Source organism: Diaporthe amygdali, assembly GCF_026229845.1.
Source record: "Diaporthe amygdali strain CAA958 chromosome Unknown NODE_9_length_1275696_cov_64_842800, whole genome shotgun sequence".
In the NCBI taxonomy this organism is placed as follows: Eukaryota; Fungi; Ascomycota; class Sordariomycetes; order Diaporthales; family Diaporthaceae; genus Diaporthe; species Diaporthe amygdali.
This window is the reverse complement of record NW_026517029.1, coordinates 149,556-174,286: the sequence shown is the minus strand read 5'-3', so window position 1 is coordinate 174,286 and position 24,731 is coordinate 149,556. Positions and strand designations below refer to the sequence as shown.

The 24,731-nt window shown below is 54.6% G+C and overlaps 8 protein-coding genes across 8 annotated transcripts; 4 read left to right on the top strand and 4 right to left on the bottom strand.

The window, feature by feature from the left end:
* Positions 1–1,830: 1,830 nt before the first annotated feature.
* J7T55_012856 (S-adenosyl-L-methionine-dependent methyltransferase) lies at positions 1,831–3,125 on the top strand (the record flags this gene model as incomplete). Its single annotated transcript, XM_053141487.1, has 4 exons — positions 1,831–1,897; positions 2,039–2,069; positions 2,168–2,784; positions 2,983–3,125. 4 exons carry the CDS (start codon positions 1,831–1,833, stop codon positions 3,123–3,125), a joined length of 858 nt encoding a protein of 285 aa, XP_052995205.1.
* A 242-nt stretch (positions 3,126–3,367) lies between these two features.
* On the bottom strand, positions 3,368–4,042 carry J7T55_012855 (uncharacterized protein; the record flags this gene model as incomplete). The annotated part of the gene is made up of 1 exon (XM_053141486.1): positions 3,368–4,042. One exon carries the CDS (start codon positions 4,040–4,042, stop codon positions 3,368–3,370), a length of 675 nt encoding a protein of 224 aa, XP_052995204.1.
* Positions 4,043–7,294: 3,252 nt separating this feature from the next.
* J7T55_012854 (pre-mrna polyadenylation factor fip1) lies at positions 7,295–8,483 on the bottom strand (the record flags this gene model as incomplete). The annotated part of the gene is made up of 3 exons (XM_053141485.1): positions 7,295–8,063; positions 8,131–8,183; positions 8,253–8,483. 3 exons carry the CDS (start codon positions 8,481–8,483, stop codon positions 7,295–7,297), a joined length of 1,053 nt encoding a protein of 350 aa, XP_052995203.1.
* A 488-nt stretch (positions 8,484–8,971) lies between these two features.
* J7T55_012853 (uncharacterized protein) lies at positions 8,972–10,814 on the top strand (the record flags this gene model as incomplete). Its single annotated transcript, XM_053141484.1, has 3 exons — positions 8,972–9,039; positions 9,276–9,902; positions 9,968–10,814. 3 exons carry the CDS (start codon positions 8,972–8,974, stop codon positions 10,812–10,814), a joined length of 1,542 nt encoding a protein of 513 aa, XP_052995202.1.
* Positions 10,815–11,155: 341 nt separating this feature from the next.
* J7T55_012852 (uncharacterized protein) lies at positions 11,156–12,064 on the bottom strand (the record flags this gene model as incomplete). Its single annotated transcript, XM_053141483.1, has 2 exons — positions 11,156–11,851; positions 11,948–12,064. 2 exons carry the CDS (start codon positions 12,062–12,064, stop codon positions 11,156–11,158), a joined length of 813 nt encoding a protein of 270 aa, XP_052995201.1.
* A 777-nt stretch (positions 12,065–12,841) lies between these two features.
* Positions 12,842–14,002, top strand: J7T55_012851 (uncharacterized protein; the record flags this gene model as incomplete). The annotated part of the gene is made up of 1 exon (XM_053141482.1): positions 12,842–14,002. The coding sequence occupies one exon, from the start codon at positions 12,842–12,844 to the stop codon at positions 14,000–14,002; it is 1,161 nt and encodes a 386-aa protein (XP_052995200.1).
* Positions 14,003–15,067: 1,065 nt separating this feature from the next.
* Positions 15,068–16,533, bottom strand: J7T55_012850 (dihydrolipoyllysine-residue acetyltransferase component-pyruvate dehydrogenase complex; the record flags this gene model as incomplete). Its single annotated transcript, XM_053141481.1, has 2 exons — positions 15,068–16,129; positions 16,213–16,533. 2 exons carry the CDS (start codon positions 16,531–16,533, stop codon positions 15,068–15,070), a joined length of 1,383 nt encoding a protein of 460 aa, XP_052995199.1.
* Positions 16,534–18,639: 2,106 nt separating this feature from the next.
* On the top strand, positions 18,640–24,283 carry J7T55_012849 (transporter sec7; the record flags this gene model as incomplete). The annotated part of the gene is made up of 2 exons (XM_053141480.1): positions 18,640–19,932; positions 19,985–24,283. 2 exons carry the CDS (start codon positions 18,640–18,642, stop codon positions 24,281–24,283), a joined length of 5,592 nt encoding a protein of 1,863 aa, XP_052995198.1.
* Between the last annotated feature and the right edge of the window lie 448 nt (positions 24,284–24,731).

Below are 24,731 nucleotides of genomic sequence, written 5' to 3'. Positions count from 1 at the left end.
CGACATCCTCACCGGGCTTTGATGTTCAAGTGATGTTGAATTAGCCTCGGACTGTCACGAAATAGCAAGGGGCATCTAGACAGTTGGTCACCCCATGAGCCAGCTTTGGGAGTTGGCCACGGTACTACCAAGTGTCAAAATTGACTGGCGTTGAAGTATGGTAGCGATTCATGGCAAAATTTAAGAGAGCCGTCCCAGAGTCCAGAATTGCGTCCTTTGAACACATGCGCACATATGATCCACCCAATAACCAGAGGTAGGTGCAATGAGTACGAGGTCGAGTTACAGGAAGTTCAAGAACCACTTATATTACATCCACTGGACATTGGGCAGCTGCAAGTCGGTTGGTCGCTTGGTGTCAGGTCGATGGTCTGCGGCTTTCGAATAGCCTAGATCCCCCGAGTCCTTTTACAGTGTGTATCCGATACTTTATGAAGTATTTGTGCCAAAATGGCTCTAAAATATAAGAAGCACATAGAGAACTAGTAACTTTTCTGTCTGTCTCTAGCATTTGCCGTGTGGGAAAGCCCCACAAGCCCAATCACCTACAAGTATAAGGGTCGCTAGTGAGCTATCCATTGACGCCGGAATGCTCCCCTATAATTAATACTTGAATTTCCCAGACCCGTCAATGACTCATATCTGGACCATAAGCCGCTAATGTGCTTTGTATACAATAGTGTTGGGAATTTACTGCAAATTACTACACATAAAGTATCAGTGTTTGCCTGGAGTCTTCCCAAGTGCAAACGGACTTACATACACAACGCCATGGATTTCCGGGAAGCAACATTGCAGTTGAAGGCACAGAATGGATCATAAATGTTATGAAGCCATAGCACGGTCTAGTACCGCATATTCAGCCGTACAATTCCATCAATCTGAGAAGAGCGGCGGATTATGGATACCTCGCGTTTCGCACCACGAGATTTGTTACGAGTCTACTCCTACGTAGTAAGCTACGGAAACAGTTGTCTCGTCTCTGTTACTTCATCTTATACAGTAGTCACGGATCGAAGCCGATATTGATGTGGGACGGAGTTCTTTACACAAGGAGCATGCGAATGCTGAGGAAGCGGCTCCCAGCATGAAGAATATTCTCGCTAGCATGCTACATATCAACCAAGTTAGAGTAAAAAATTCCCGGTTCTCTGAAACCTGCAGAAAATAACGGCAACTCTGTTGGGCTCTGCTTATCGGATGATAGTGATGAGGTCTGACTCCATTTGCCGCGGAATGAATGATGATCTCACGTCAGATATTGAGTTGATTCTGACGAGCTAGTTGAGAATTGTACATGACGAAGGCTACACAAGGCAAGCGCCATCCCAGAATTGACAGCTTGGCACACCTTAGCGATTACGCCTCGCATATTCAGACATGCTTTGACGTGGAAAGTGAGTTTAAGACATGCATTCAAGTCGCGCCAAAGACTTCCTAGCAATGCAGTCTAAAAGCATGGGTTGAATTCTCTATCACGGACACGCATGATACGTTACTGTGTATATAAGCCCATCTCCCTTTCTCATCGCAATGTAAATCTTTCTTCCTGGCCATTTCTGCCTTTCTCTGTAGTGATCGGCCACGTGCTCCCCATACTTACGAAACATGTCTTATTTGGCGGGTGCCAGCACCCAGGACATCTCTCGCGAAATACAAGCCGTTCAGGCGAATATTCAGAATCTATCTCGTGCAGCAGATGGGGGTGATCAGACTCAACGGCAAGCACTTCTCGATTCCGCTCGCAAGCTAGTGACCGCTTTGGAAACTCCAGGACATGTGGTTGCTCGAATGAGCTGGGAAGAGCCAACCACTTCTGCAGCTTTGCGGATGCTGATCGACCTCAACATATTCAAGCTCATGATCGGAGGCGAAACAAGTGTCCCTCAGCAGGCGAGTGAGCTTGCTCAGGCGAGTGGAGCCGACCCAGTCTTAATTCAAAGATTGATGAAGCGAGTTGCATCAACCTCTCCACCTCTAATTGAAGAGACTGGACCAGACGAATATACACCTAATAGATGGACGCAAACCTTTGCAGATGACGTCAATACTGGCACATTCACAGACATGTACGTACAACATCCCCTTGGAACTTATGGAGATCACTTCAGCCGGTCACTTTTTGTGAGACTATTATCAAATGCGTGGCTAATTCGGAGTTGAATAGTTACGACGGGTGGACTCCTGCATGCTCCCGAATCACTGAGTTCATGAGGGCGGAAAACTACAAGAACCCAATCAGCAAAGACAATACTATCTGGAAGTTTGGAACAGGGAGCGATCTACCTTACTTCACATGGATGCAGACACAGGACGAGCGACAACGCGCGTTTGCAAACCATATGAAGTTCAAGTCTATCCGTCAAAATTGGTATGATACGGTAACTCTCAATGAAATCTTCCCTGAGGATTTCAATCCCAAAGAAGTCTTGATAGTCGATGTTGGAGGCAACGCGGGCCATGATCTTCTGGGCTTTAGTCGAGCACACCCCAAGCAGCCTGGACGTTTGATCCTTCAAGATCTGCCGGGGCAGATTCAGCCGCTTGACAAACAGGAACTCAGCCCAATCGAACCAATGTGCCACGACTTCTTCACTCCACAGCCTGTGAAAGGCGCCAAAGCATACTATCTCAAGATGGTCTTGCACGACTGGCCGGATAGTCAATGTAGGGAGATTCTAAACAACTTGAAACCAGCTTTGGTTCCAGGATTCAGCAAGATACTGATTAACGAGATCGTGGTTCTTGATTATGGTGCGGATTGGTTCTCTACAAGTGTCGACAGTAAGTATCTTCTAGATACAGCTCTAAACGTTGCAAGAAGAAATACCTGTCATCTACGGTATTTCATCAATTGTCCCAAAACCTTTAATCAGACTGCGAGCTTCTAAGAAAGGCTATGGACTTGCAGTGGCTCATTTCTTCCCATTTCTGGAAACGATTTTTTCATTGTGCTTTGGTAGCTAATCGTGACTAATGCAGTGATTATGATGATATTCCATTCTTCGTGGGAAAGGCGGGAGAAACAATGGCGGGAGCTGATTGAGAGTGTCGGATTGAAGGTGACTAGGATCTGGCCTTGTGGAGGCGCGCCAGAAAAGCTGATCGAGGTTGAGCTGGCCTGACAATGACACTGGATAGGGACGCATCTAAGTACGAAGAAGGGGGGGGGGGGTGAACTGAGCTGATTTATATATTCCCGGAGGTTTTGGACAAGGCGTTGTCGAAATGAAAAGTACCGTGTTTGTAATCGCACGCTCTACCTAGGTAATTCGGATCAATTCTACACAAGACGCTACGTGAAACCAGGCTCTTATGAAACAGTGAATTATTGCCACCTGAATGTGCTGCAGGTCTAGAAAGCACTCTATTTGCGGCTTTTCCAATACTCTTCGCCCCATCGCCGGAACATTTCGCCAAAGAGCAAATGAAGTGCAAGTTTGCCCTCAGTATTCGGAGACAAGGTGAGCCCTCCGGTCTCTCGTGCCAGCCTCGTCATGTCCCAACCCCCAGAGCTTTGTCGCCCGAACATTCGGTCTTCTTCGGGGTCGGCAAAGGGGTCCGCCACAGATATGATCTCGAACCTCTCGGTCTTCTGTCTGCCCCCTTGCGCGGGCGAAGCAGTTGGTTGCGTCGATTCCGTCAGGATTGAGTTGACGCGAATACCATTTCCTTTGAAGGCTTGGCACATGGAAGCAGAGTCACCTCTGCATGGGACTTCGTCTGTCCCTACAAGTACAACTTCTAGCTCAGTGCATTCGGCAGCGTTTCGCTTGACCAGCCTCGAGGCCGCTTCAAGGACGTCACACCAGTCCTCGCAGTCCTCACGGATGCACTGCTCCGCTATCTTCGGGCTGTTTGACTGCAGAAGGCGCCTGCCGGAGAAATTGACAGTCATTATACACCCGCGGCCTTGGACGTCGCGAAGGTAGTCAAGAACTCCTGAACAGATCGCCAGGCTCTTCATGGTTCTGTCTTGAGAAACGGGGCTGAGTCCGAGGCAAATGACGATTGCTGCCCTTGGCAGGCTTGGGTCTTCCATCTTGGCTCGTGGAGACGACTGACGATCCCGAAATGCTTGGTATGTATCGGAAAGGGGGTCGACATGGGTTGGGAGGTGAACTTGCGTGTCGAGATGGGTTGACCCTTTTTGCTGCAAATTTATTTGTGTAACACTAGATTATGATAGAATAGAAGAGGCTGTCCTTCGGCTCGGAAAATGCAGAAGATGGGCCTATTGACTTGTTGGCGGATGGTAGTCTGAACAATGTATCACACAAATCTTGCGGGTGCAAGCCGCAGTCTTGAGAGAAGCTCGAACAAGATATCCATTGCGCTCGGTACCAATTGACAAATGTGTGCCTGCAATGCCAGAGTTTCAATCGCCCCTTCAAGGGTCACCTCGCATGTCTCAGGTCCGCCTAAAATTGAAATCTGGTCTTGAAACAAACGAAAGCGCTCGGCTAAGATTTCCCTCTGAATTGTTTCATGGCAGGTCGTACCTATCCGCACAATCCAATTGAAACAATTTTCAGATCCGCCCGAACTCTCACATAACACAGAGCTGTCCAGCGCAAAGTTTGAAAACGACGATCATGGCCGACCCGCCGGCTGCGGAATGGGATTGGATTGCTGGCTACTCAAATTCTTACTAGCTCTACAAAACCCATGTGGTATTCGCCAAATTGACCGTTTCAGACTGCATGCATACCTCAGCCCCGGGGTCCGCAGCAATCATGAGTAGGGGAAATGGATCTCTGCGAGTTGATTTCATGAGCACCGCTGATTCTCCACAAGAGATCAATCTACCTCGAGTCCGGCCTGACGACACACAGGCATGCTCACATTTTGTGGGATGATTCGTATAACACATGCAGGTTTGCCCGTGCTCTAGGAACTAACCTCCAAATCTCTTTCAGCGTTGCGGCCGCGCGAGACACTGTTTTCGGGGCAATCCTGTTTATTACCTAACAGCGTTGTCTTCCCTTGACAAGTCACAACTGGCTCCAAATTGATAAGTGAGCCCCATGGGATTCGCCGTTTGAAGTTGATAGGAACTGTTACGTAAGCAGATCTGCACTATACGTACTTCTGCCCTTCGGCAGCCTTGGCTCAGTTTCCTCTCCGCAACACACACACGAAGATTTCACCCTAATCAATTGAATTGGCTGTATTTACCCTCAAAGAGGTTGCCGACCCAGTGATTTCGAAGCCTGCTGTCCCCTTATAGGAACGCCTTGGCTTCAAACAACCATTCTTATGGCAAACATGTATCAACAAGGAGCAGTGCAGGATAGTGTCGTAGATTTTGCAGAACTTCTCGGCCCCCGTCCCGTCTTTTCTGTAAGTTATGGTTGCAAGGTCATTCATTCCCATTGTTTAGTCTTCGAGGGAGCCACGTGAAGTACGCAATCAAGAGCACTAGCCTGCCGTACTCGTAGTAACGCAATCTGGGAATTCGCCTAGAATGCTCTGAGAACAAAGATTGTACAGATTCAATCTCATGGCTTCTGAGCTAGATCGATATGATGTCTTTGTATTGTGAAGGAAATGAAACTCAAGTGTCTATATAAGTTGGCAAACTGTCTCAGAACATGAGGCAAAGAACTCCTCAATAGATGGCCAAAGGACCACTAACATGTGTCCAGTGACGAATTGAAGCTTTACTTCGCACCAAAACCGTGTTATAACTGTGAACCCGACTCAAGTCTTACGGCGGCGTCTTTACTGGATGCTGCTCTTTGTAGAAAGATAGACACCTTAAATCTTGTGAGGAGACAGAAAGTCAAAGTCTTGATTTTCATGCAGAAATAATGTAGCAGCGCTGTGTTTATACTCAATATACAATAAGTATTCATATGCTATATTAGTATGGGCTGACTGAGGCTGGTTCATTTCTACAGGTTGACGTTCAGGTCGGTCTTCACGCACAGTACGCCCAAGTGATTCGACCAATTGACAAGCAAGACTCTGCCTTGCCTGGGTGGAGCACCATCCTCTTTGTTCACTAGACAGGCCCTATCTGTCTAGACGAAATGAGCCACAATAATCAAGAACCAATATGAATTGCTCGATGTCGCTCACCTGAGGAGCCTTGGCTCAATCCAATTCACCCGAAGCCCAAGAAATCATCGGCCCATAGTCATCGGCTTGAAATGACTCAATTCACTGTCAAAGCTGTACAATAAAGTCAATCTTTTCAGAAGACTCATCCCAGCGGATTTTCCATGGCTGCTCATTTCCGTCAGCTCCCGACTAGATTGACTCCGACGCACACTGTATTTGAAGTTCCTATGGTGTTTCCGAGAGCAGATTGTTCGAACGTCTCTACACGCCAAGATTCGAGATATTTCTCCAAATACACTCACAGATCCAGGCCCTCAACATCTTACGACACTAAATGCACATATGTCTTGAAAGGCTGAAACGAAAATGCCCGCCCTGGTCTTGGTGGAATTTTGAACATCAACATTTTTGGAGGCTTGGATTCGCGCCTCAGTCAACAATGGTTGTGGGGACTAAGCTGAGGGGATGGTGTGTTGAGAACACGCCGTTTCCTCGAGACGTGAGACCCATCTCAGGAAGCTTTCAATCGCCAGTGCGGCCATCCCACATCTGCCCTAGGTAAATAAATACGCACCAGTCAAAACATCAATCAAAACCTTAAGTTTCTCATGTACGCAGCCGCCACCATAGCTCTTGTGACTGTTTAGCGACCGAAAACTTTTGACGAAAGGTTGGTTGTAGGTGACCTGAGACAGCGCCTTTCCTACATGATGTCTGAAGGCGCTTGAAAATATACCGAGCCTCCTGGACCTCAGTGGAAGTCACAGCTCGATGCATGCAAGGCCACCTTGGTCCTTATTTACCGACCCTAGAGTTGATGCCGAAAAATTGACTTGCAAGGCTGATACCCGCAAGGCTCCAGTTCGTGACCTATCACATAGGGCCTAGAAGATAAAAAAGTGAGACGAGGGCCAAGCAGGCGAGTACTTGCACTCGTTATGCTCATTCCGTCCCAAAGTGTCCATCCACGACGACCACGCCGTGATCCTGCCCTGTGGGTATACGCTCCTCTTACCTTATGGAAGTCCTAGCTTGCACCGAACCCAGCCAGGTTGACAGAGCCAACCTCTTCGACTCGACGCGCGTTGCTACGGTAGATGCGCCTGCACCGCTTAGCGCCTGTACCATCTCTGGGAGTCCTAACATTCACGTACAGAGATGCAGGGATCTCGCCGGGTGCTATTTTCCTCTTTCCCAGATGTCCCCCTCGGCATGTGAAGTCGAGGCCCTAGTATCGCTGACGACCTCCGCGGCCTCGATTGAAGCCCCCGCGGTTGCCTCCACCCATGCTGCCTTGATCATAACCAAACCCTTGGCCTTGGTTGCCGCCGAAATTGCCACCGCCAAAGTTTTGAGGTTGACCGCCTTGGCCCTGCTGGCCGCCGGCGTTCTGCATGCCGGCAAACATGGCGCCCATAGTAGATGGGTCCATCTGACTAGGATCCATGGCGCCGCCAGCCATCATCTGCTGCATCATCTGCTGCATCTCAGGCGGCATTCCATCCATGCCTGGCATGCCGCCGGCGGGCCCGCCCTGGCCAGAAGCGCCCTGACCACCACCGGCGGCACCAGGCATCATCCCTGGCATGCCGCCCATGCCCATCATCATCATGTTCTGCATGTCCTCCATCATCTTCTTGTTGTTGGCAGCGATGGCATCGGAGTTGAACTCCTGCCTCATGCTCCCTTGCTTGGAGGCATAGAGCGCCCAGGTGAACTCGTCGAGACCGTAGTTGAAGTAATCGGACAGATCCGTGCCGGGTCTCCGCCACGGCTTGTCGTGCTCAGTCAGATCCTCGTCGATGTTGACCTGTGTCAGGGGCTTGCCGGTAGGCTTGTGCGTGGGAATGGCATTGATGTCGAGGGTGGAGGTCCTGATGGCGGGCAGGTCGGCGCCGCTGGGCTGTTTTCGGGCGGCGGGGGAGTCTGGTTTCTTGGGCGGGGCTTTCGTGGTGGTGTCGTTGGATATTGAGCGCTGAGGAATGTCCTTGATGTTGCTGTATCGTGACTGTCTGGCGCGGTGGGTCAGTTGGGCATCCAGGGCTGGCTTGGTGCGGTACTGACGATGGTGGCCCAGCCGAGGTTCCGTCCTTTCTCTCTGTGATGATCACCATACTCTGGAGGGAGGGAGAGCATTAGCCACATGACACGGTGCTGCGGGAGGAGGTTATGCTGTTTGCACTCACGTCATCGGAGGAGTCGTCCTCGTCCATGGCGCCGCCCTCGTCTTCCTCTTCGCCCTCCTCGAGGTCCTCGTCCGGGTCGGGCTTGGACTGGGGCTCGGCAGGGACGCCCGCTGCTGCGGATGCGGATGCTGTTGCTGTTGTCGCAGCGCCCTCTGGCTGGGCTGCCGGGGCTGCCGGGTCTGCAGGCTCTTCTGGCGCATAGAAATCGTCGTCATTGTCGTCGATGTCCATCTTGATTGCTGATACGGTATTGCAAGGCGCTTTCCGTCGAATTGGGTTCTAATTGTGTGGCAGGCGATGGGAGACGTTGTTGGCGCAGGCGTGAGGTCAAAGAAGCATTTGTCCCCACAGCCCACGCAACCTTAGCTTAGCTGCAAGGGAAGCTGCAGGGAAGCTGTCGAGCTCTCGCCTGGCCCCAAAGTTGCCGACTACTAGCGTTGTCAGAGCAGATGGCAGGCAAAGCACTGGACAGACCCTTGCATGGGAGGGGGTCCCCCTGCCTGCAAGTGGCTCGGGACTGGAACTGGGCTGCAACTCCAAAAATCAACAAGAGAGCAAGCGCGACATCTCGTCCCCAAGCCTCAGCTATTCCGGTGTTGGTACCTTAGATGTGACCGCATCGCATCGCATCGCATCGCATCAGATCAGTCGTGCGTGCTGTACTTGTACCTGCCTAGGCACACACAGGCAGACAGAGAAGCAATCCTCCTCTGTCAACAATGGCCTTCGCCAGATCAGCCAGTGGACCGGCCGGTCTTAGTATCAACACTGGAGCCGCAAACCTGTTGTGGGTACCCTCTCAATCCTCTGTCTCCCCCTTCCTTGCTGCCTCTCCCTTGCATACACACAGCACTGTACTATGTACATACAGTCGGCCTGTCTACGTATCAAGGTACAGTGGACTAGACACATAGCCTACCCTGTACGTACACAGTCTCCGTCCCCGTCTCTGTCCCCATCTCCCAGCCGAGAGACAAGGATCCCGTCGTGGTGGAATTTTGCTAATGACCTCTTTGTCCCCAGCGGCAGCGCTTCGAGTCAGCCTCCTCCACCTGGCGGCGCATTCCCAGCCAGTGCACAACCGTCGACGCAAACCAACAGCCTTTTTGGCGGCAATACCTCCACTTCTCAGCCTCAAGCCCAGACGCCCTCTCTCTTTGGCGGGAACCTGAACCAGCAGCAGCAACAACAACAGCCACAACCCCAACAGCAGCAGCAGCCTGGCGGTGGCGGACTGTTTGGATCAAGCATGGCGGCAGCATCGTCACAGCCCAGCCTGTTCGGCTCCAGTACCGCAACAGCAGCCACAGGTGGAGGAGGCCTGTTTGGCGCGACGACAACTTCTCAACCTCAACAGACTGGCGGCGGTCTCTTCGGCTCGGGCAACACCGCCGCAGCTCAACCGTCACAGGGCGGCGGGGGAGGACTGTTTAATACCACTGCACCCCAGCCTGCGTCGACGGCTGGCGGTGGGTTGTTCAGCAATGCACAGAATCCTGGCGCTTCTTTGTTCGGCGGCGGCGGCGGAAACACCAACACTGCCAACACGGGGACGTCGAGCTTGTTTGGCCAGAGGCCGGCGCAGACTGGTGGTCTCTTTGGTGGCCAGCCAACTACCCAACCTGCCCAGGCCTCATCAGGCGGCTTTTTGTGCGCCCCCTCCCTTGTATTGCACACCCATCCTGACCTGTCTCGCAAGCTAATTCGTTCTACAGCGGTGGTTTCAACCAGTCCACGAACCAGCAGCAACAACAGCAAGCAAATCCTACTCTAGGCTCCACCATGAACTCTCAGGTCGTCCCAGGCGTGCGCATCGATCTTTCAAACCTCAAGTCCACCACGCGCTTCAACGACCTTCAAGAAGATCTTCAAAAGGAGATTGCCAACATTGACAAGTTCATCCAGAATTGCATCTCACAAAAGGATCAGCTCGATGCCTTCATGCCCGCACACGGCGAGCAGCTCTCCGCCATCCCGGGTGACGTGCGCTTCGTCGGGCGCAAATATACCGCCGTCGACTCGGCGCTGGGCGCCGACCTGCACGCCATCAAGCAGATGCGCGACCTGGTCAAGTCGGACGCTGAGGAGGCGAAGCTCAGCTTCTCGGCGGTGGACAACCTCATGCTGCCCAGCCAATACCACGTCAGCAACACGCCGGGCTTCTTCGGGAGCTCGACCAGGGACAGCTCGGGGAGCGCTGGCAAGGCCGGCAACGACGACGACAAGACGGCATCCGACCTGGTGGGCTACTTCTCCAAGCAGGTCGACGAGATGGACGACCAGATCAGGCGCTTCCAGAAGAATGTCCGCGAGATCGAGGCGCACCTCGGCAACGTGCAGCAGAACGTCATGGACCAGGCCAGCCGGCTGCAGAATGGCGGCGGCAGCGGCGTCTTTGGTGCTGGATCGGCCGAGGACAAGCAGATGGAGCTCTATTCCGTGCTGAGGGACTTCGAGGAGAGCATTCTACAGGTCGCAGGCGTGGTTGGTGCGGGCAGGGAGGGGGTTACAGAGTTACAGCTCAGTGACTTCAGGGGCAGGGGGCTGAATGGCGTGCACTGAGCCACGCACAAGATAGGCCGCGTCTTGTAATTTTTGTATGAGAACTTCGTTTTGCACAAACGCTGGTCAGCGGGAATAGAGCGAGAGGGCATAAAATGAATACCCAGGTGCCAACGAACGGCACCCATCTACCATGACCACCCTGGAGCTGACCAACTTTGTTGTGTGTTTCAAGGCTTCATGGGCTCTCTGCTGCAAAACAGAATTCAAGATCTATCTCAAACTGTGGCTCTGGCCTGTCTGATCTCGGTTGGGTATCATTTCACCCGACGTCCTCACGCCGGCGTCGGTTTCTTCTCAGGCACGCCAGTCCTCCCGTCTACGACTGCGTTTGCGTCAGATTAGTACTCTCCCTCATCCCCGCCACCATCGTCCATGTCGTCATCATCACCATTGTCAAAGTACCCCTCTGCATCGTAGTCACCACCGTCGTCGTCGTCGTAGGCGTCATCCATCTCCTCGCCATAGCCGTCTTCGTCGTCGAGCCCCAGGTCAATGTCGTCCTCGCCTTCCCCGCCGCCCTCGCCCAGCTGGTCCAGCGCCTCGAGCGCCTTCTGGTGGTCCGCAGCGCCGGTGCTGTCGGCGGCGGCGGCCTCGGCGGGCACATTGAAGATCTCCTCGGCCGTGCGCAGGCTTGTGACTTTGGACAGCGTCATGGTCTTCTTCTTCTTGCCTGGCCTCCTGCCAGCGGCGCTGTTGGGCTCGTCGTCGCCGTCGAGGGTGGCGTGCAACTCGGGTGGGAAAAGCGATTTGTTGAAGGGCCGTTCGCTGAAGTCGGGCAGGGCGCGCTCGGGCTTTCGCATGCGCGACGAGGGCATTTCGACGGCGGTGAAGGGGTCTAGGGTCGCCTTGGTCTTGAGGCCGTAGCGCTGGTTGACCTGCTCCTGGCCGTAAGCGCGCGTGGCGGCCGATGGGTCCCGCGAGCGCGTTGCTGTGTAGAAAGGCCCGTCGTGGACTTGCTCACGGAACAGGAGATAAGATTTGACCTGGGACTTTTCGCGGACGATGAGGGGTGCTGGGATTGGGACGTCGTACGGCTACAGACAGGCACGAGTGTGTCAGTCAATCAACTGCACAAATAGGCTGGGGGGGGGGGGGGGCTGTGACAGGCGTGGCCATTGATTTGTACGCACAGGAAAGGCCTCGGCTGGTCGTCCATCCACCCTGAGCGTGGGATCTTCTTGCCAGGGCAGCTGGGGCCCGCCTCCTCGTCGGCCGCCGCGACCTCCCCTTCCTCCACCTCGGGACATGGCGATGATGGTCACTGCGAGTGTCGCAACGGTTACTCAGAATGGATGTGGCGAGACAATGTGGGAGGTTGGAGGAGAGCTAGATGTGTTAGGAGGGGCGATGCCGAGTAATGTCGTTCTTGTTGAGGGAGATAATCTCACGCCTACGCCCAGTCACACGCCGAGCAGCCTAAAAATCATCGACAGTACCTGTCCAAGAGCTGCCAAATTTCAGCGGGTCGTCATGCTTTCTTATCGATAAGAGGAGCTACCGATGATCCTTAGCCCCTGCAAGCGCGGGTACTACCTGGTCTCGGGCAGGCAGGTACGTATCTGCCTGGGTACCTGAGCCTGCCCACGCCTAGGTAGATAGGTGGGCACGGTGGGTAAGCACAGGACACTACAAGCACGTTCGCGCATACGTAGGTACCTGCCTGGTAAGATGATCCAGGGTCCCTTGCAAGGAGTCCCTCAAGAGCTTGGGTTTGCCATTGCACACGCAACCGTCGTGCCTATCTAAGGTAATCCAGGGAGATGTTTTCTTGATGTCTTCCCTTGGATGCCTGCCAGATAGAAAGTCTGGCACCTCAATGATCCTCCATCTCGAGTACGACTGACTGCAGCCCGGCAGAAGAAGAAGAGGTGGGGTGGACTGAATTATCGAATTTCTGACAGCGTCCTACATACAACGTTCAACTCTGACCATATCCCAACCCGCCCCCCCCCCCCCCACACCATCAAAGCACAGCTATTGTTGGTGTTGGCCGCCAAGATCGGTCGGTCTAGCAGGCTGTAAACATGGCAGATCATGGCCACGATAACCGCCTTGCCCTCGCCTCACAGCTGGACGAGCTCGACGCTCACCTCGACGAGCTGCAGCAGCAAGACGACCCATCTGCTCACTTCAACTCCTCACTCTTCGATCGCATCAACTATCAACTGGGTCCGGTCGAGTATCCCGAGCTGACGGCCCGTCTGCTCCCAAAGGTCGCTGCCATCATCAAGAAATGCGCCGCCGCCGCAGAGTCATCCCCCGACTGGAAAGGCTACCCCCCACCGCTCATCACCCTCACGGTAAAGCTCCTGCGGCCCTTGCCCTTCACGCAGGCCCTGGAGCTCTGCCAGCCAGAGTACCTGATTACAGCACTCGCCTCCTCGGAGCCATACATCAACGAGCTCGCCCTTGCCATCCTGGAGAAAGCGTCACGCTCTCCGTCCGACGCCTCTATTCTCGCCTCGACGTCGGGCCTCCTGGAGGCCTTCCTTGACCGGTGGCTGCTGTCTCCTGCCGTGGGCGTTGGCCACCAAGGCGTCCTCATCCTTGGCGATCTGCTGGACATCGACTGCCCTCTCTCACAGCCCGTCTTCACAGAAGACCAAAAACAGGTATACGACATTCGTCTTGTCCGCCGCGCTGCCCAGGGCCACGGTGCGATATGGCGCAGGCTGTTTGGCGACGAGGCACTGTGTTGGCAGGTTCTGCAGAGAATGGACCTGCATTTCCCATCCTCGTCTACAGACCAGAAAGTCCTGGCCCAGCGATCCTTTGCGCAGGACCGGTTACTGCGCTTGCTCCCGCGGCTGGCCGTGTTGGATTTCGCGAGTCTCAATAGGTCAACCACGCAACTGTCACCCAGCGGGCCATCAGTATCTCTGCTTGCCTTTGCGACGCTGTTCATGGTCGACCGCCGCGGCGACGAATTGATGCACTTGACATGGATCGACTTCATGCAGAAGCTTGTGGGCGCGCTGAGGGTCGCTGACACAGCCAAGCTAAGCGTCGACTCATTGCGCACGCTGGTGAGGGACGCAGATGATACGCAGCTGTTCGATGCGCTTTGGGGCATGCCGGAGAACCTGGTCTGGACGCCCATGGGAGAAGCTGATGCGATGCAGGCTTGGCTCCGGGAGGTCGCGCCGAGGCGGGCCTTAAGGATAGATGGGATCAACGGCTACTAGAAGTGCTGGCTACCTGCCCGTAGATGGTCGAATCTACCACGAGGACTGACATTGCATTTTCACAGAAGTCTGCTGTTGACATCTGTGAGCTTTTACCGCTCTCCGTCTTGTCATGTCTCCTGCCCAAAGGCGGTCTTTGATCGTGCTACTATGTAATTGTGGTCTAAGGCATCCAGCTCACCTGATTGCTGGGGCTTGGACTATTGAAGTCTCCTTCACGAGGCTGCAGGAAGGTAGGAGGCCCCGGGACAAGAACGTCGAGCCGAGTGTCCCGAAGGCGCCTGGATTCGTCTACTGTTGTTGCCCTTGGCAGAATCAAATCCAAACCGTGGTACATTGGGGTACACCCGGGTGCATTTTCTTCTGTATCCGGTCTCGTAGCCATCAAATTTCCTAAGTTGATAGGCCCTGGTCTTAGGTGTTCTGGACACGTGGGCCGAAGAGGAAGAACTGCCATCATATCCTACAATTGGGCGTTCATGTTTACGTGGGATAATAAAAAAAATGTCAAGCTTACTTGATCAAGGATTGGTGCAAATGCGGAACTTCTTTCTTGAAACGATCCCGAATCCTGGAAAAAAGCATTCCCCCGTCTCAGAAAACCACGAAAGCTCAGTACGCGACAGACTACGTCGCGACCGTAGCCTGCAAAGGGCGAGTCACTAATATACGGTAAGCTTCAGCAGGTGGGTTGAAGCGAGGCACTGGGAATTTCGGGAGCATGTATAGACTCTTAGCAATACTTTTCTGATGTCGATCAGAGCCTTTATAGTAAGCGGTCCGCCGATGAAGGCTAAAACTGTAGGCATCCACACAAAAGAAAACCCCTGGCGATGTCCGTGTGCCACCCTTTGTTCTCTCGATATAATCCGTGAGCTGGCTTTTACGCGATTCTTTATCGGGAGTTCCATTTGAGTTCAATATGCAACGTCCGCGAGGAACTGAATTGGTATTAGTACATACACCCTGAGATACGCCACGCGTGTGTCTATTCCACGATGGGGAAATCTCCCTAGTAGTTGCTCATCACATCGCTAGCGAAAACGTCGGGAATCCTCAACTTCCTCACAGCAGCAGCTCAAGGGGGTTCTCGACGACCTTCTTCAGCTCCTTCATGAACTCGGCACCGACCGCACCGTCGACGACCTTGTGGTCGAAGCTGCCGGTGATGGTGATCTGGTCGTCCCATGCGACACCGCTCTCGTTCTCGGATGGGATGGCGACCTTCTTGGGGCTGCCGATTGCCAGTATCGTGGACTGCGGGGGGTTGATGATGGCGGTGAAGCTGTCGACAGCGGGGTTCATGCCCATGTTGGAGATGGAGATGGAGCCGCCCTGGTACTCCTCAGGCTTCAGCTTGTTGTCACGCGCACGCTTGGCGAGATCCTTGACGGAGGCAGAGATGGCCTCGAGACCCTTGCCCTCGGCAGCCCTGACAATGGGCGTGATAAGGCCGGTGGGGGTCGCAACAGCCACGGAGACATCGACGGTGTTGTACTGGCGGATGGTGTCGTTTTGCCAGGAGGAGTTGGCGGCGGGGACCTTCTTGGCGGCGGAGGCGATGGCCTTGATGAGAAAGTCGTTGACGCTGAGCTTGTATTTGCCCTCAGCCGAGCTGTTGAGGGCCTGGCGGAGCTTCAAGAGCTTGCTGACGGAGATGGAGGAAGAGACGAAGAAGTGGGGGTTCTCGCGGACGGACTGTTGCAGGCGGTTGGCAATCGTCTTGCGCATCCCGCTCAGAGGGATGTCCTCGTATGCGGCGCCGGAGGAGGCGGCGGCACCAGCAGCAGGCGCGGCGGAAGCCTTCTTGACGTCGTCCTCGGTGATCTTGCCCCCGGGCCCACTGCCCTTGACGGCGGACAGCTTGATGCCCTGTTCGATGGCCAACCGCTTGGCGGCGGGGGCAGCGTTGGGCTCTCGCTGCAGAGCAGTCTCGAGCCTGCCCGAGGAGGCGGTGTCCTGGGGCTCGGGAGCGGGCTCGGGGGTGGGCTCCGGGGCGGAAGACTCGTCCTTCTTGGGCTCCTCCTTGTTCTCGGCCGGGGCGGCGGCATCACCACCGGCGTCGGCGATGGAGAAGCCTTCGAAGGCAGAGATGTCGGCACCCTCCTCGACCAGGACAGCGATTGGCTGGTGTGAGAGAAGTGTCAGCAAGGCTGTGGACAAGGCCCACCACGAATGGGTCTTATCAGAGCGTGCGGGCGACAACATACGTTACCGACGGCGACATCCTTCTCGCCCTGGTCCTTGAGGACCTTGGCCAGCACACCCTCCTCCTGGAACTCAAAGTCCATCTGGGCCTTATCCGTCTCGATCTCGACCAGCACGTCACCGGGGGCAATGGAGTCGCCGGGCTTCTTCTGCCAGGCGCCAATGTTGCCGGCGGTCATGGTTGGCGAGAGGGCGGGCATCTTGACGATGGTGTGAGGCGGGTAGGAGGCGTACCATCTTGCTAAGCTGGAGGTGGTGGGCAGGGCTTGTCGCAGCGCGGGTCGCGAGTGAAGGACTTGCCTCCGGAGTATTGGGCCAAGCATGGTGGGCTGTTGTGGTTGCGCGGGAAAGAGAAGGGGAAAAAATGGCTCTCGGGGATCGAAGAAGGGCAAGTGTCCGGACCTGCGCACAGCAAGTCACACCAGACAGACAGACGCAAAGGACGGGAATTGGGGACCGCGAGGGCGTCTTTTGTTTTGCTTTTTTTCTTCTTCTTGTCAGGGTCGACTCTGCTCAATAGGCCCCGGGAGAGAGGAATTGAGAGGAGGAGGAGCTGAACGGGTGGGAAGAGGACGGAGGAAGTGGGTAGGTGAGTGAGCGCGGGTCGCCTCGACAAGGGTTGGTGATGATGGAGGAGAGGTCCGATGTTAGGGAGTTTTCGGCGTGCGATCTTTTTTCTTTTCTCGCTCCCCGTTTCTCGTTGGGGGCCCGGCCCCGTTAGAGCTGTTGCTGGCCTGCTGCTTGCTGGTGCTGCTGCTGCTGCTGCTGCTAGGGCCACGGACTGGGGGCTGCGGACCAGGATTAGGAGCTCCGTCCCCCTGCCCCCCCTGCCCCCCCTGCCACCTCGACAGATGCGCCGCCCCATTTCAGCCATTCACGACCATTACAGCGAGCCAGCAAGCCCGATGTACCCCCGTACCGCAGGCGTTGAGCGCGGGCTGGCCATGGCCAAGACTGGGGCTATGCCGTGTTGGGCGATGGTCTGACCCGACAAAAACTGAAAGCGAAGCCGGGCTTATCGATTGATGGGTTCTGCAAGTTCTGGACGAGCTGCTGGGCAGATACAGATGACAGATGGATGTACACACGTACGGAGATGTAGTCTACCGATACTATGTATATATATTATACATTTTTTATTTTATATATATGTGCGTGTTTGTGTCTGCTTGTGTCCGGGACGACCCCCCACCCCCACCCCCAACTGGCAGACTCATACTACTAGTGGTCTGTCTTCTTCCTAGGTGTGACTGCAGCCCACTGACGGCCAATTCGATGCCGTGCCCGTGCGCGATATAAATACAGAATCTAGTACACCTTCGTCAGGGTTTCTGTGCTCAACCCAAGACGCAGTATCAGAGCCCCAGACGGCGTGGACTCACCAAGTAAAGATTGGGTCGTGAGCGAAATGAGATATCAGATAGATACAGTCCACTGCCCATGCATGCATGCACGGAGAGATGCAGACCCGCTCTTCTCTGCCAGTCAGTAGCTATAGTATCTAGGCCATGCCTGAATCCGCCCTCATGTTGACCATGTCGACGATGTCTCGGTAACCCATTGGCCGGCAGCACAAGTGAAATGAGTCTTGTCTGGGAAAAGGTGGGTCTCGGTCATCGATTGGGGTGGAAAAGCGTCGAGGACCAGCAGCACTTTGCTCACCCACTCAGTCAACCAGTCACCCAGTCGGCCAGTCTACAGCCAGTCACCCAGCACGGCCCGTGCCTGCAAGCTGCAACCTGGTCCCTTCTCCGGTCGAGGGGGGGGGGCAGCTTCGAGCCTGCGACGCCAGGGCAGCACACCGTACACGTGGAGTACCTATGTAGTCTAGGTAGGTAGGTAGATAGTCTAGGTACCCGCTGGAGTACCTAGGTAGCGTACCGCAGCAGCAGCAGCAGCAGCAGCAGCAGCCCTGCCTGTCAAGCCAAGCCGAGTGTACAGTCAGTAAGTAGTCTAAAGCACAGCTAGCTAAAGAAAGACACGCATCCCATCCCATCCTATCCCATCGAATCGACACCGATGCCGACCCCGACTTCGACTTCGACTTGGACATCTCACATCGACACAGCATCCGCCCTTTCCATGGAGCGCCACTGCACCAGCTCCAGCACCGAGTCTGACTACTGACCCGTTAGCCGAGCCCAATTGCTGTCTTTCCCATGGGCTGACCCGCGTTGTCTTTTCCTTTGACCACAAGGAACCCAGCGCTCTGCCTGCCTGCCTCCCTCCCTGCCTCCCTCACACTTGGCGCAGCGGTCCCAAAGAACAAGACCAGGACCAGGACCGAGAACAAGACCACAAATACGACCACTACCAGCACCAAGACCCAGCCCTAGACCCAGAGCCCTCCCTCATCGATCGCATCCAACCTCGCGGATCCACCCAACGCGGATGCCTCCTGGTCCCCGCCCAGCACGGCGACGGCGACCATGAGCTCTATCCGCTTTGTCGTGTCCTCTCTGGATGCCATCCAGAAACATGCTGGCACTCGCAACAAGCCCCTGACCGACGGCGTTGAAAAGGCCCAGGCCGCTCTCAAGGAAGCCGACCCTCACCTGCCAGACCCCGAGATCATCTTTGCGCCGCTGCAGCTGGCCTCACGCTCCGGCAACGTCCAGCTGACAACCACCGCCCTCGACTGCATCGGCAAACTCATCTCCTCCTCCTACTTCTCCGTCACTTCCGAGCCTCCTGCCGAGCCACCAGCCGCACAAGATGCCTCTGCCCAACCACACGCGCCGCTCATCGAGCGGGCCATCGACACAATATGCGACTGCTTCCAAGGCGAGGCCACTCCTGTCGAGGTCCAGCTGCAGATCATCAAGTCCCTGCTCGCCGCCGTCCTGAACGATAAGATCGTGGTCCACGGCGCTGGCTTGCTCAAGGCTGTGCGCCAGGTCTACAACGTCTTCTTGCTGTCCAGGAACACCAACAACCAGCAGATAGCACAGGGAACCCTTGCGCAGATGGTTGGTACCGTCTTTGAGAGGGTCAAGACACGGCTACACATGAAGGAGGCCCGTCTGAACCTGGCCAAGCTCAAGAACGGCGAGAGCAATGCCACCTTCGACCGGCGGGACTCGGTGGATGGTGACGAGGCCGATGGCGACGGCGGCGAGCCTGCCGAACCCGCGGCCGCGGAGCCGCCCACGGCCGAGAAGGCGGCCGAGGACGGGCCAAAGCTCACCCTGAGGGACCTGGAGCACCGGAAGAGCTTCGACGACTCCAACATGGGCGACGGCCCCACCATGGTGACCAAGCTGAAAGGCCCACGGAAAGCTTCGAGGTCCGTGTCGGAACAGAGCAACGCCGAGACGACCGCGACCGACCGCGACCAGGACGACGCGCAGGAGTCTCTTGACACCGAGGACGAGATCTACGTCAGAGACGCCTACCTTGTCTTCCGCTCCTTCTGCAACCTGTCCACCAAGAACCTGCCACCCGAGATGCTATATGACTTGCGTGGCCAGCCCATGCGCTCCAAACTTATCTCTCTCCACCTCATACACACACTTCTGAATAACCACATTTCAGTCTTCACCTCGCCATTATGTACCATCACGAGCACCAAAAGTAATGAGCCCACGAGTTTCTTGCAAGCGATAAAATTCTACCTGTGTCTTAGTATCTCCCGCAACGGGGCCAGTTCCGTCGACCGAGTATTTGAGGTCTGCTGCGATATTTTCTGGCTCATGTTGAAATTCATGCGAGCACCATTCAAGGTCAGCTGCCCGCCTCTAGTGCAATTGAACAATCTTCTCATATGCCTTGCAGAAAGAAATAGAGGTCTTCCTCAACGAGATCTATCTCGCGCTGCTGTCCAGGAAAAATGCGTCCCCAACCCAGAAGCTGCAGGTCATTACAATCCTTCAGAGGTTCTGCGGTGACCCTCGCGCCCTGGTCGAGTCTTACTTGAACTACGATTGTGACAGCCAGATGAACAACATCTTCCAGACCATTGTCGAGGACCTGGCAAAGTACTCAACGTCCAACGTCCCAGTGAAGCCGGAACACGAGCAGCAATACGAGGACAAGGTTGCCAAGACAAACCCCGGCGACTGGCAGATGAAGGGCATGCTCCCGCCTTCGCTGTCAGTAGCAAATATCGTCCCGCCAGAAGAGCCGGAGAATGGGATTCCAAAGGAATATCTGATGAAGCGTGCCGCTCTCGACGCGCTGGTCGAATCCCTGCGGTCCATGGTCAACTGGTCACAGCCCGACCAGTCAAATGGGACGAGCGAGTCGTCCGATATCGAGAAGAGGCAATCCCTCGATGGTGTGAGGGAGTCAATTGATCCTTCTGTTGCGGACGGCACGTCGAGGATGGAGACCCCTATCATGCCTTCAACACCTACAATAGAAGATGACCCTGAGCAGCTGGAAAAGGAGAAGGCGCGCAAGACTGCGCTTGACCGCGCCATCCGAGCGTTCAACTTCAAACCGAAAAGGGGTATCAAAATGCTGCTTGAGGGAGGCTTCATCCCCAGCGATAGCCCGCAGGACCTGGCGCGTTTTCTACTGACCGAGGAACGGCTGGACAAGGCCCAGATAGGCGAGTACCTGGGAGAAGGTGAGGCGAAGAACATCGAAGTCATGCACGCCTTTGTCGACTCGATGGACTTCAATAAGAGGCGGTTCGTAGATGCACTGCGCCACTTCCTGCAAGCCTTTCGATTGCCTGGCGAGGCTCAGAAGATCGATCGATTCATGCTACAATTCGCATCGCGCTACCTCTCTGGCAACCCCAACGCATTCGCTAGCTCGGACACAGCATATGTGCTTGCGTACTCGGTCATCATGCTGAACACCGACCTGCACAGCAGCAAGATCGCGAGACGCATGACCAAGGAAGACTTCATCAAGAACAACAGAGGCATCAACGACAACGCCGATTTGCCTGCAGAATACCTCACCAGCATCTACGATGAGATCGCAAGCAACGAGATAGTGTTGAAGAGCGAGAGGGATGCTGCTGCTGCTGCTGGGCCAGTTGCCCCTCAGACCAGTGGCCTAGGTCTTGGCCTCGGGTCGGTATTCTCAAACGTGGGTCGGGACTTACGAAGAGAAGCATATGTGCAGCAGTCCGAAGAAATCGCTCTCAGATCAGAGCAGCTTTTCAAAGATCTTTTCCGTAACCAGCGGAGGAACGCCGCCAACGCCGGAGTTAAATTCATTCCAGCAACATCATTCAAGCACGTCGGTCCCATGTTCGATGTCACCTGGATGTCGTACTTTTCAGCATTATCCAACCAAATGCAAAATGCCCACAACCTAGAGGTAGTCAAGCTTTGCCTAGAAGGCATGAAGCTCGCAGCAAAGATCGCATGCTTCTTCGAATGGGCAACCCCTCGTGAGGCTTTCGTCTCGGTCTTGAAGAACACGGCAAACCTCAATAACCCGCAAGAGGTGCTGGCAAAGAATGTCGAGGCTCTCAAGGTGTTGCTGGATCTTGGCCAGACTGAGGGGAACTACTTGAAAGAATCTTGGAAAGACATTCTGATGTGCATCAGTCAGCTAGACCGGCTGCAGCTCATCACTGGCGGCGTTGATGAGAGCTCAGTGCCAGACGTGTCCAAGGCCCGGTTCGTGCCACTGCAGCGGGAGAACACGAATGATTCAAAGCGGTCATCATCATCCAGAAAGCACCGTCCACGCAACAACACCGGTCCACAAGGCTTCTCTACAGTGCTTGCTCTGGAAGCTAGGTCAGACGAAATAATCAAAACAGTGGATAGGATCTTCACCAACACCGCGAATCTCGATGGCGACGCGATTGTACAATTCGCACGGGCTCTGACTGAAGTGAGCTGGGACGAGATCAAGGTGTCTGGCGCACATGACAGGCCTCGCATGTACAGCTTGCAGAAAATCGTCGAGATCAGCTACTACAACATGACACGTGTGAGGTTCGAATGGACTCACATTTGGGACGTTCTTGGCGAGCACTTCAACAAGGCCGGGTGCCACGTCAATGAGACCGTCGTCATCTTCTCCATCGACTCGCTGCGGCAATTGTCAATGAGATTCATGGAGATTGACGAGCTCCCAGGTTTCAAATTCCAAAAGGACTTTTTGAAGCCTTTCGAACACGTCATGTCAAATTCCAGCAACCTCAGGGTAAAAGAGCTGGTCCTCAGTTGTCTGATCCAGATGATCCAGGCAAGGGGCGAAAACATCAAGTCTGGTTGGAGGACCATGTTTGGAATCTTCACCGTCGCCGCCCGGGATCCAAACGAGACGATAGTCAATATGGCCTACGAGAACGTCCTCAAAGTGTACAAGACCCGCTTTGGCGTCGTCATCAACCAGGGCGCTTTCACGGATCTCATCGTCTGTCTGACAGAGTTCTCAAAGAACATCAAATACCAGAAGAAAAGTCTTCAAGCCATGGAGACACTCAAGTCAATTATCCCACAGATGCTCAAAACACCCGAGTGCCCTCTATCCCGGAAGTCCGACCTCAATGCTGCTCAGTCAAGCATGGCAGATATCCACCTCAAGTCACCCGGCCAACAAACCCGCACGTCGGTGGAAGAGGGTTTCTGGTTCCCCGTCTTGTTCGCTTTCCACGATGTGCTAATGACGGGAGAAGATCTCGAGGTCCGATCAAACGCCTTGAACTATTTCTTCGAGGCCCTCCTTAGGTATGGTGGTGACTTTCCTCCAGAATTCTGGGACATCCTCTGGCGGCAACAGCTGTACCCTATATTCATTGTGTTGCGGTCCAAGCCCGAGATGAGCAACGCTCTGAACCACGAGGAACTATCCGTGTGGCTGTCGACGACCATGATCCAGGCCCTCCGTCACATGATCACGCTCTTCACTCATTACTTTGAGGCATTGGAGTATATGCTCGACCGCTTTCTAGAGCTTCTAGCTCTCTGCATCTGCCAGGAGAATGACACAATTGCAAGAATAGGGAGCAACTGCCTTCAGCAACTCATCTTGCAGAATGTCAGAAAATTCACTGTGGAGCACTGGTCCAAAATTGTCGGCGCGTTCTGCGAATTGTTCGAGCGAACGACTGCTTACCAGCTTTTCTCGGCCACGACAATCAACAATACCGCCTCATTGGCACCGGTGTCCAACGGTGTTGATTTTGGGGAGCCGTTGAGCCCTGGCTTAGAAGGGGCGGACGATGACTCGAAGTCTCTGAAGATCAATGGCGTAGAGACAAATGGCCACTCGGATGATGACCGGCCTTCAACAGCAGCCAGTACATTTGCGGAGGAAGACCCTCAGAGGACACCGACAACAGCCAAGCCACTCGAAGAATTCAAGCCCTCGAGTAATCTCCAGATGCCTCCGCCACAAATTTCCGCTGCCCGGCGCCGCTTTTTCAACCGCATCATCAGCCGATGCGTTTTGCAGCTTCTCATGATCGAGACGGTCAACGAGCTTTTCAGCAACGACAACGTCTACGCGCAGATACCCTCCAACGAGCTCCTGCGGTTGATGGCAGTGCTCAAGAAGTCATTTCTGTTCGCGCAGCGTTTCAACAACGACAAGGAGTTGCGGATGCGCCTCTGGAGGGAAGGCTTCATGAAGCAGCCTCCCAACCTGCTGAAGCAGGAGTCTGGATCCGCTGCGACTTACGTTGCTATCCTGTTCCGAATGTTTGCCGACACGGACCCACGTAGGAGTGAGTCCAAGGCGGATGTTGAAAACGCGTTGGTCCCTCTGTGCAAAAGTATCATTCGCAGCTATGTCACGCTCGAGGAGGAGAGCCAGCATCGAAACATCGTGGCCTGGAGGCCTGTCGTGGTCGACGTGCTAGAAGGCTACGCGGCGTTCCCAGAACAGTCCTTCAAGAGCCACGTGCAGTCTTTCTATGGTCTGGTGGTCGAGCTTATGGCGAGCAAGGAATTGACTGGGGAATTGAGGGGCGCTATCCTGGGCGTGCTGAGGCGGGTGGGAGAGGTTGAACTGGGCATCAAGGGAATGGTCAACGCCGCCGCTGGTGACGATGATCTGAGGAGGGCTAGTGTGGTGTCCACGAGGAGCGACGCGACAAGCGCGATTGTGGACCGTGAGGGTATCGATGCTAGTGCTAGAATGTTTGGGAGGGCGTGAGGAACGAAACAGGGACCGGGCGACACTGGACTTAGAGATATTCACCTTCTTGTGTTTATAGTTGTACAAAAAGGTACGGGGAATGCAGGGGTATCCCATTCCCATGGAGGCGTTTGCAGAGGCGTTGGATGCGTCAATATCATGATGCTTTGTCACCACAAGCCCCACGATCTAGACAGCAGCGGTTTCATGCGTTGCCCTCCATCATCCATCCGCCTCCGAGGCCCGAAAGACGTTAACCTGACTTTGCCAGGCAGCCATGATAACCTGCCATGTCTGCGTCGAAGACGATGTGTATCTGTCGTGCGGCGCAGTCAATTGCCATCACCCTGCTCTCATACTTTTAAGCATCTTCTTGAACATTTGCTACAAGTGACGCACCACTGTTGAACTACAAAACAGTACCTGCCTGCGTTCATATGGTTGCGCCGTGTGTGAGTCTTCCTGG